Source organism: Canis lupus, chromosome 15, assembly GCF_011100685.1.
Source record: "Canis lupus familiaris isolate Mischka breed German Shepherd chromosome 15, alternate assembly UU_Cfam_GSD_1.0, whole genome shotgun sequence".
Taxonomy (NCBI): Eukaryota; Metazoa; Chordata; class Mammalia; order Carnivora; family Canidae; genus Canis; species Canis lupus.
Genome location: NC_049236.1, coordinates 10,746,065 through 10,756,318, shown reverse-complemented (window position 1 = coordinate 10,756,318; position 10,254 = coordinate 10,746,065). Strand labels below are relative to the sequence as shown.

Here is a 10,254-nt window from a genome sequence, read left to right as displayed (position 1 = left end):
TGCTCCAGGGGCCCATAACTCTGTTACCCACAAAGGGTCAAGAAGCCCAGATACCTGGTGATTATCCACAAGCCCTCCTCTTGGTTTCCTCCCCCCAGGATTCACTGGATCAAGGGTGGAGGGTCTGGCTCCCAAGAGTTCTTGAAGTCAGCCCTTTCTGTCCCTGTCCCTGTTCCCACTGCTCATTTTTTGGTGCTACCATCTTCATGACTCCTCCTTAAATGGGTTTGGCATCCCCTTAATAATGTATCCTGTCCAAATGCAGGTCTCAGCAGCACGCTGTCCTGGCCCCCAGTCCTCTCACTCTGAAACCCAGGCCCCTTACCGCGGAGCGTGAGGTTCCCCTGGATCTGATCTCTGACTTCTGTCCAACATCACAACCTGTCCCCACCTCCTCCTTCTCCACCTGCTCTTCCGCCACCAACTTCTTGCCATAGATCACAATGCTGCCCTCACCGGTGTCCTCAGGACTCAGCTGCCACCTCCCCTCCTCTGGGAAGCATTTCCAGGACCCACTCTCTCCCATCTGCTGATCCTTCTGTGGCCTGTTGCTCAGGGCAGGGCACCCGCTATAACTTGAGAGATGTTAGAGGATTTATGAGGGGAATTTGCTCCAGTCACTAGAGCCCTCTGACCTGGTTACTCCTCTGTGACAGGGGACCATACCCACACCAGTGTCTGAGCATTACAGTGAATCAGGCACTGAGCTAAAAGCACTGTATGCATCTCTCCGTCAGTCCTCACAGCAGCTGAGGCGAGGTGCCCTAACTCCCCTGTCCCTGGGCGGCCTCCTGGCCTGTTTAGCTGCTTCCCTCCACCTGCCCATACACACGCACTGTGAAGTTTGCAGGCGGAGAGCCGGTGCCTGTGTCCCATCTCATGTCTCCCAGGCCCCTAGAAGTGGGTTTGGCACACACTAAGTACTTAGTAAACACTTGCTGACTGAAGTAATAATCTGTGAATGAATAAAGCACCAGAACAGAGCCGGGATCCCAGCTCTGGTTTCTTTTTCCCCCACTGAGCAGGAGCCTGTGCGGAATGTGCTGTGTACGGAGCCTGGTACACAGTAGGTACTCAGAAGTGTGTAGCTGCTGCTGTTGCTACGGAGGAGGAGGAGGAGGAGGAGGAGGAGGAGGAGGAGGAGGAGGAGGAGGAGGCAGAAAGGAAGTTTTAATGACTACAATAGTCCCAGCTCCCCACCGTCACCCAGGCCCAGGTCCTCCCAGTATCCAGGCCGGGGCAGCTCCCCGGACTTGGCGGAAGGTTGGAGAGAACGTGGGCCCTGGCGACGAGGAGGAAACCCCCACCCACCGAGGAGGGGCGCTGCCGCGCGGCCTCGCACACCTGGAATCCCAGGGCTGCTCCGCCACGGAGGCGCCCACAGGCCAGACCCGCTCTCACCACGGCCGCCTAACAACTGGCCTGAGCGTCCTGGGTTCGGATTCTGACTCCTCCGAACCCGAATACCAACCCTGGGTCGTCGCTGTCGGTCTCAGCCTCAGTCTCCCTGACGGCGCAGTGGGCGCTGCGGTCGGGCCTGTGCGGTGCCGGGCTTCAGCAGGCGTCAGGGGTGGGGCCGGCAGCCCTGGGGTTCCAAGGCGGGTCTGGGCCGCGGGGGGCACAGGGCGGGGGCAGCGGGACTCCCCAGTCCTTGTGCGCTCAAGCCAAGCTGGGGCAACAGCTTCCCCTCTGAGCCGCAGGGCGCACGGAGGGGGTGCTGCGGGGCCCCCACCCAGCCGGGGCAGGAGCAGGCAGTCCACCAGGACAGTGCAGAGGAAAGGGGGTCTGGGATCCCCGGAGGGTTGGACAAGTCCACAGACCACTCCGGACCTCAGTCTCCTCCTTTGTAAAATGGACCGAATGACGAGCGAGTCCCTGGATATTCCGGGTTTGCGCTGAGGGTGAAGTACTCCTCTTGAACTCTAGGAAGCTCGGGTGTCGGGTGGGGGCTGCGCCCTCAGGCCCACCCCTGGGGCCCACGTCAGCACCTGCAGGAGACCTGGAGCTCCGGGGGACTGCGTGAGGGTCCCTCCTGCAACCAGGAGCCCAGCGTGGGCTCGGGTCCCCTCGGACGGGGACGGGCGGAGGCCAGGACGGCGCGGCTGGAAGCTGGGCGAGCGGGGCCGCGGGGGCGCGGCGGGCAGCGTGGGAAGGGCGAGAAAGCCCAGCTTCCAGAAGCTCCAGCGCTTCTCTAGCCTTCCTCTTTTTTTTCCTACAAACTCTTCCCTCTTCGTTCTCCACTCTCCCCTTTTCCTTTCTACCTTCTTTCCCTCTCGCGCCCCTTCTCTGTTGCCCCCCATTTTCTTCTCTCGCTGCTTCTCCCCCACCTCCGGCTCATCGTCACCCTCGCACTTTATAACCAAACAGCCAAACCCCTTTCCAATTAAAGTGGAATTAGGCAACTCAATCAAATTAGTTCCCTATTAAAGCCCTTCTTTATTAAACCGTTTTCTTGTCCTGCTATTAAGTTTCACCGCCTGGCGGAACCCGAGCCGCCCCGAAGTTTACTTTGGGAAGTCGCCGGCCGACGAGGGGAGGGAGCGCCGCGTCTCCTGGAGAGGGGGGCTGGGGTGGGGGTCGGCGGGAGCCTTGACGGCGCCCCGCGGTGGGGGGGGACCGGCTGCAGATCACCTGCCTCGGGCGAGCGCGGCGCCCCTCCGCCCCAGGCCGCCAGCCCCCGTCGGGCCGCCTCGGGCCCCAGCTCGGGGCAGGGGAGCGCGGCGCGCCCCCGGGCTGCGTCCAAATCTGCGGCCCGCGGAGAAGGGGCCCGGGCGCTCGGGGTCGGGGCCGCCCGCGCCGCGGAGCCTGGGTCCTGGTCGCGCGGGGGCGGGGGCGGGGGGCGCGGGGCCCCGGCTCCGGACCCCAAGCGCGCCCGACGGGACAGCGACGCCTCTCCAAGCCGGCCGCCCGAGGAGCGGGACGGGATTCGGGGCTGTTGTCTTAGAAAATAACATTTATTTCTAGCTCCTGTCTATGCGAAGGGAAACACGAAGCAGCCGCTCCGCGCGGCCGGCCCTGGGCCCGGCGGCTGCGGCCTCCGGCTCTGCTCCACCGCCGGGCGCGCGGCCGCAGGCGAGAGCGCGGGGGCAGGATTGTCCCGAGTTCACAATATATTTAATCTATAAAACCTGATAAGTACAATGCGCGCATAGTCTACTGTTTTCCATTTTGTCCTTTTTTTTGCTTGTTTTTTCAATATTTTTCACGTTAATACCGAGATCACCTACAGATTACAATTAATAACTTAGAATTCCATTTTATAACATTATACACTGGCTTGTATATATATATGTATAGATTATATATAGATTTATACATATATAAAAAGTCACACTGCACCAAGGAAACCCATGCTTATTGGCATAAGCAACAAAGAGAGCGACAAATACCGCAACGAGGAAAGTGCACCTTAGAACTTGTTTCCTTTTTTTTTTTACATTTGATATCGATATATAATGTGTCCCAAAGACTCGACTCAGTGCCAAGAGATTTATACATCCTAAATTTATATTTGTTAGAGCGAATATTTTTTTTAAAAAAATTTAATAAGGAGAGGGAGACAGAGGACAGACTGCGGAGCATCCTGCGCGGCGGGGAGCGGAGGGGGCGCGGGCGGGCGGGCGGTTGGCGCGGCCCCTGCGGCCTCCCTGGCCGCCTCCCCGGGCTGCAGGCGCCTGGCGGGGCGGCGGGTGACCCCGGGCCGCGCCCCTCTGACTTCGCCCGCCGGCCCCCTTCCGCTCAGCCCTCCACCCACCTTCCGAAGCGAGACCCGAGACCGACAGCCGCCCTTGGGCAGAGGCCGCAGGGCGCCCGGGGGGGGGGGGGGGGCCGCCTACTGCTTCTCGGGGGCGCCGTTGACCATCGGGCCGTACAGGCCGCCGCCGTAGCTGGGCTCCTTGTGCACCGCCGCGGCGGCCGAGCGGTCGCGCATGAGGTCGCTGAAGGCGTAGTCCACGGGCGGCCGGAAGCCGAGCGTGGGCACCAGGCCGGCGGTGGAGTAGGGCGCCATGAAGGCCAGGCCGCGGCTGTGCGCCGCCGCCGCCGAGTAGGCCAGGCGCAGGGGGCTGAGGCCGAGCGGCGCGCCCAGCGGGTAGGCGCCCGCGTCGGCGCCGAAGTGGCTGGCGTTGGGCTGCAGCGGCGAGAAGGCCGAGCGGCTGCTCAGCGAGCCCAGCGCCCCCGGCGCCACGGCCCCGGCCAGCAGAGGTCTGTGGTGCGGCGGGGCGGCGGGCGCGGCCTGCAGGGGCGCGGGCAGCCCGGGGCCCCCGGCGGCGGCGTCCACGCGGCCCGGCCACGCGTCGTCCGCTGCCACCGCGGCCTTGTCCGGGGGCGCGGCGGGGCCGAGGCCGGCCGCCACGCCCCCGCGGTGGTGGTTCAGCACCTGCTCGATGGCCTGCACCACGTCGCCGCCGCAGCCCTGCAGCACCAGCTCCAGGACGCCCCGCCGGTGGCCCGGGAAGACGCGCGTCAAGATGTCCAGCGGCGTCCGCTGCCGGGGACCCGGGCCCGCGGGCAGCCCGGGGGCGGGGGCCGCCTCGGCCTCCTCCTTGTCGGCCTCGGAGCCGGACTCGGAGCCCAGAGGGCTGGCGGAGCCCGGGCTGTCCTCCTCGCCACCGCCTGCCGGGCCTGCGCTGCCCGGGCAGCTCCCCGCTGCCTCCTTGGAGGCCCGGGCCAGGGGCGACCCCGAGAAGGACTCGCCGTCTCCGTTCTCCGAGCCTGAGCCCGGCCGCACCTCCGGGGAGGACGTCCCAGGGCCCGAGTCCGCGCCGTCGGGCGACAGGGGCTTCCCCGCTGGCGGCTGCGGGCTGCCGGGGCGGCCGGTCGGAAGCAGCGTCTTGGGGAACAGCTCAAACTTCTGTAACTTGGCTTCTAGGAGGGGAGACAAGGGGATGTGAGGAGCGATTGCGGTGGGGAGGTGACGGCGCCCCCAGCACATCAGCCCCGTGGACCCCAGTTCCCTCTCCGAACCCGATGACCCTCATTCACTGGGCTCCAGCTCCTCCCCCCCTTTTTTTTCTCCAGCAACTCTCTGAGCGGCTACACGGGGTCTCACTTCCGCTACCCCGCAGGGCACACTCTCTCAGAGCCCCAACCACCTGTGCCCTGTAAATTCAATGTCCAGGTCCCCTCTTGCACATCTGTACCCCCAACACCCCCAGCCTTATTCCCCCTTCCTAGTGGCTGCCCTGACCTGGACAAGTGGCCTGGCCCAGAGTTCAAGCAGGAGACAATACAACTTCCACCTCAGCCACCTACTGCACAGAGGACCCCACTCTGCACCGGCATTCCCAAGAGCGAACCCCGCCCTCGGCGCCCTCGGGCCCTGGGCCGCGGAGCTGGTTAGGGAGGGCGCCTTCGGTATCTAAGCGCTCCCAAGCCTTTCTGCCGGCAGAAATAGAGCCCTTATTTCTAAGCCACCCTTTGCGAAATTAAAACCTAAGTTCTTCACTCCCAAGATGAGGGCTGAGAGGGCCCCCAATGGCCCCAGCCTTAATTTCCCCCCTCCCTAGAAAAACTCGGCAGTTTCTTGAAGGTGGCGCCAGGCAGGGAGTAGGGGTTTCGAAGAGTGGGGGGATGGAGGGACGCGAGAGAGCTCCTGGTCTTGAGAAACCCGGGACGAGCGGGGAAAGCTGGACCGAAGGAGCGGGCGCCGCAGGCGGTTGCCCGGGGAGCAGGAGCAACTTGGGAGAAGGAAGAGGTGCCCTGATCCCTAGAGAAAGGGGTGCGGGCCGGGGGCACTGGGAGAGGGCCGGCCTCTCAAGAGGGCTGGGAAGGAGCCCGGGAGGCGGCCGGCGGCAAGGAGCAGAACCGGGGGGAAGGTCTCCGCGCGGGGAGACAGCGCAGTGCGCAGGCGGGGCCCTCGCGGTTACATCGGGGCCCGCGGGGACAGGGGAGAGCGGGGCTAATTCTTCAGAAAGGGGAGAAAGAGTTTGTGTGTTTGCGCCCCGAACCGGGGCCTGGGTGCGCGGCGAGCTCTCCGCGGTCGGGCGCGCGGAAAGGGGCCTCGGGTCCGAGGACCAGGACGCGCCCCGGCCCCCCCGACCCCCGCCCCCCCCCCCCCCCCCCCCCCCGCCAGGCCGGGCCTCCGCTCACCTGAGCTCCCCGCGCCCGCCGCGCCGCCTCCGGTCCCCGCGGGCGCCGCGGCCCCGGGCCCCCCGCCGTCGGCGGCGCACACGGAGCCGAAGACCTCGTAGGCGGGCCGCGGCGGGATGATGCCGTTGGCGGCGGCGAGCGCCAGGCCCTCGGCCGTGCCGTAGAGCAGCTGCAGCTCGCGCGCCTCGTTCTCCTCCTGCGCCTGCTGCCTGCGCAGCGCCACCTGCGCCGCCATGACGCGCTGGCGCTCGGCGATGAGCGTGCACTTGGCGCACAGGCAGTCCTTCCAGCGGCAGTAGCGCTTGTGGCCCTTGAGCGCCGACACCACGCCGTGGTTGCGGCAGCGCGCGCACTTGGGCGTCCGCGGGTACTTCTCGGCCGCGCGCAGCAGCAGCGGCGGCGCCCGGAGCAGGCCGCCCGCCACGCTCACCGGGAGCGACGCGGCCGCCGCCGCCGCCGCCGCCACCGACGCCACCGACGCCACGGGCGGCCCCGGCGCTGTCGCCGCCGCCGAGCCTGCGCCCGGCACGCTCGGCAGCTCGGAGCGCAGCTCCATGGCGGGGCCTGGCGTGCACGGCGCTGGGAAGGAGCGGAGGCCTGCGGCGAGCGGCGCCCGGGGCCACGCGGCTCGGCCAGGGAGGCGGGCGCGGGCCAGTGGGCGCCGAGCGGCTGGAAGCAGGTTCCTCCGGATCCCCCACCCGGTTCCCACCAGAGCGCTTCTTCTTAGGTCTGATTTACGCGCTGAGTCTAAGATTTCGTTTGGATCAGCGGTTCCGCTAGAAAAAAAATAAATAAAAAGACATATAAAGTTTGAGAAGTCACTGGTTCAGGTGGATATAACGAGGGTTTGAAAAGGAAAATATTGTCCCCCAAAGTTTAGCTTAATTGGGGTGAGACGGGTGGAGAGAAATGCTTGTCTGATGGGACTCGCATTAGAAGGAAAATTTGACCCAACAGAGTGACACCAAGGGCAAAACAGGAAAAATTCGAGGCGAAGTGACGTTTTGTGGAAAGGCTAGGAGGAGAGACCTATCAAAGCGCGCAAGGCACAGAGTTCGGGGGCTGGGTCTGAAGTTTTTACTTTGGGGGGGGGAGCAGGAGAGTCAGACAAATCAGGAACAGAAAGAACAGCTCTAGGAGACAGTGAAGGCCGATAGCAAAACAAACACCTCAGGAGCAAAGTCAGGCCGCGGGGCCCCAGGGACCCGTGGAAATGCGGGGGCTACACGCGTCACGGTGCGGGCCTCCGGGGAGTTGGACAGAAGAGGAATGTGCAGAGGAGGTCGAGCAGGCCTGGGGAGGGCAGGGAAAACTAGGCCGAAGCCGCGGGGTCGGGGCGAGCCTGCGGCCGGGGCAACCCAGAGAAAACAGCTGATGCGGATGTCTGGGTCTCGGGGTCCACGTGGGGGGGAGAGAAGTGCCTGGGAAAGAAAAAAACATAAACCCCGCAGGCAAAGGTGGGGGACGGGGTTGGAGTAAAGGCCGCGGCCCGACTTCAGCCCTGGGGCGCCGGGGCGGTCGGAAGGAGGGCGCCTTGGGAAGAGGCAGGTATTACTAGGAGGGAGGCGGTCGGCTTTGGCTTCCCCTCCGGGTTTAGGGGCAGCCTCGGCAGACACGCCCTCCCCAACCTGGGGTCTCCGCGGACCCTACTTGCTGCGGAATCTGGCGTTCTGGTCGCGGGCTGGCCCAGGAGACCTCCACGAGGCCGGCGCGTCGCCCCGCGCTGGCTGCGGAGCCCCACCTGCGCCGCGGCCCAGCAGGCCCAGCCCGAGCCGCGCCCGCCGCCCCGGGGCCTGTCCCCGCGCCCCGCGCCCCGCGCCCCGCGCCCCGTCCCTGGCTCAGCTGCCTCTGCGCCCAGGCCCCCGGGGCCGCGAAGCCCCTCGGCCGCCCCCCGCGCTCCGCTACCTGCTGGCGCGGGTCCTCCTCGCCGGCGCTGCGCACGCCTCCCGCTGCCCCGGCTGCCCGGGTCCCTGCCGGCCACGTCACCCTCCTGCGGCCACCATGCCCGCACTTCCGACCCCTCGGGACGCCGCGCAGCCCGGCCCTCCGTCGGAAACCCGAGCCGGCCCGGCTGGGGACGGGTGGCTGCCGCCCGCGACCCGGCCTCGCCGCGCGGCGTCCCCTCGCGGAGCGCGCAGCACGCTGCGCACAGCCGCGCCCCGGCCGCCGGCGCTGCCCGACTCTCAGGGAGCCGCGCGCCCGCTCTATTGTTGCTCCTCAGGGCTCCATTAGACAGACGGGGACAACAATGTGGCGCCTGCCATTGGCCAGGGGACGCAGGCGGCGCTCTGATTGGCCGCGCCCGCGCCCGGGGAGCCCCGCGTTCTGCAGCGGCCGAAAGATTCGAAACTCCAAAAGCTGCGCCGAGCGCCGGGGCGGGGCGGGGGGACGCCGGGAGGAGCGCGGCAAATAGCGAGCGAGCGGTTCCGAGCGCCGGCAGCGTGCGGCCTGCGCCCAATTGCGGCGGCCGGCGCGCGTGTCCCGGGCCGCGCGTGCCCCGCTCCTGGGCCGCGCTGGGCTGCGCCGCCCTCCGGGGCCGGGGCGCTGGCAGGCCGAATGTCCCCAGGGGCCCTGGTGGCCGGGGGCGGGATAGGGGCAGGTGACAATTCAATTAGGGCGACGGGGGGGGGGGGAAGGGGGCTGGGGGGGGAAGGAGGGCAGATGGCATAAATGCCAAGAGGCCGGTTCCTTCCTCCTCCCGGCGGCTCGGGTGCGCTCCCACGTCCGGCGCGCCTGGGGCGGTGGGGGCCGTGCTCCCTCCCGGTTGCTTCCTCCTGCCTCCTTTCAAATACGGGCCCTTCACTTAAAAATGTCCGATAGGCTAGGGCACCAGGAAGGGTAAGTGTGTGCCTTGCGAGGATTCTTGCTCTTAAAGAGGGGCCGTGGGAGCGCGGAGGGGCGCTTCCCGGCGGCCCTGGCTCCCCGCGCCCGCATCTTCCCTCCCCGCCCCTAACCCCGTCCCTCGGCCCCTCTTGCTCCGTCCTCGCCTCCGCAGCACCTCGATTTCTCGTAGGCGGGGGGGGGCGGGGGGGGGAGGATTCTTTCTGTCGGTGTTATTCCGAATTAACGAAAAGTTTAGTTCTCGTTTTTAAACGAAAGTAAAGCGTGGACTCTGTCTCCCCAGATCCTCTTGAACGCAGGATGCGCGTCCGTCTGTCCGTCCTTCCGGGCCTGAGACGAGGTCGCCACGGACCCCCAGGACTAGTTGTAACTTTCGCCTTCCTCTCCCGCACTGACGTCACGGCCCCAGGAACAGTCCGACCTGCAGAGGAGGTAACAGGTTCTGCATTTCGTTGCCCTTTCGAAAGGCAACATCTGGAATTAACGCTGCGGTCCTCGCGCAGGGCCACCTTGCCTTCTCCAGTTGTCACCCCCGTGCCTTTACTGGCCTTTCCTCGCCCAGTGTGCCCTCGCTCCCATTTCTTATTCTCCACTCTTCTCTTTCCTTCAGAGTACAGAAAATTTGCTTAATTAGTGCGGAAAATGAGGTTTCCCGTCGCTCTCCGTCACTCCCGCCCCCGCGTTTCACTGATGCTTGGAGAACTTTCGGGGCCCCAGGGCCCGGCCTGCGCCGCGGGGCGCGGAGGTACTGGGCGCGCAGACCCGGCCCAGGGCCCTCGGGGCGCAGCCCCCGCCCTCGCCAGCCCAGCCTCGACCCGGTGGAGGGGCCTGGCGAAAGCTCCCAGAAGGCTGCCCAGGCCCAAGGCTGCCCAGGCCCGCGCCGCCCCGCCGCCGTCTGACGGCCACGTCACCAGGCCCGCGCTCCTAGAAAACTGCGCTCGCTGGAGCCGGGCGGGAGCGTGGGAGAGGACAAGGGTCAGCCCCGCGGGCCGCGCGTGGGGTGACGTCGGGGAGGGGTGCGGGGCACCGTGCGCTGCGGGGGGGAGGCCGGACCCCACCTGCCGACGCCCTGAGGTCCTGGGGCGAGGGACCCTGTTGACGGGCGGCCGCGGGGGCGGGAGAGCTGGGCTGGATCCCGCGCCCGCTAGGCGCCCTCTCCCGGGGCAACACTGGACAGGCTTTTCCAGAAATCATTTTAACCCCCCAACGAATGAACGATCGGAACCTGCCTGGCCTTCGGAGGGCTGCGGCCCAGACACGCCTTTTCTCGCTTGCGGCCGGGCCGCTGTGGGGCCCCGCGACTTCGGGGTGAACCTGGGGGAG

At 66.5% G+C, this 10,254-nt stretch overlaps 1 protein-coding gene across 2 annotated transcripts; it reads right to left on the bottom strand.

Moving 5' to 3' along the window:
* Positions 1–3,756: 3,756 nt before the first annotated feature.
* DMRTA2 (DMRT like family A2) lies at positions 3,757–8,111 on the bottom strand. 2 transcript variants are annotated; one of them, XM_038557577.1, is made up of 4 exons: positions 7,996–8,057; positions 7,258–7,511; positions 6,091–6,866; positions 3,757–4,866 (listed from the first exon to the last, which is right to left on the bottom strand). In XM_038557577.1, the coding sequence occupies exons 3-4, from the start codon at positions 6,644–6,646 to the stop codon at positions 3,833–3,835; spliced, it is 1,590 nt and encodes a 529-aa protein (XP_038413505.1). In that variant the 5' UTR covers positions 6,647–6,866; positions 7,258–7,511; positions 7,996–8,057; the 3' UTR covers positions 3,757–3,832. The 2 variants fall into 2 exon arrangements, with proteins under 2 accessions (XP_038413505.1, XP_038413502.1); XM_038557574.1 differs by lacking the exon at positions 7,258–7,511 and having other exon boundaries at positions 7,996–8,111.
* Positions 8,112–10,254: the final 2,143 nt, after the last annotated feature.

What these genes read in the sequence shown, in the direction of transcription:
- DMRTA2 (XM_038557574.1), bottom strand. Translation starts at nt 6,646, where the DNA reads ATGGAGCTGCGCTCCGAGCTGCCGAGCGTGCCGGGCGCAGGCTCGGCG. An exon ending in GGCGGGCGCGGGGAGCTCAG is followed by an intron (nt 4,867 to 6,090) that starts GTGAGCGGAGGC and finishes CTCCCCTCCTAG; the next exon opens with AAGCCAAGTTACAGAAGTTT.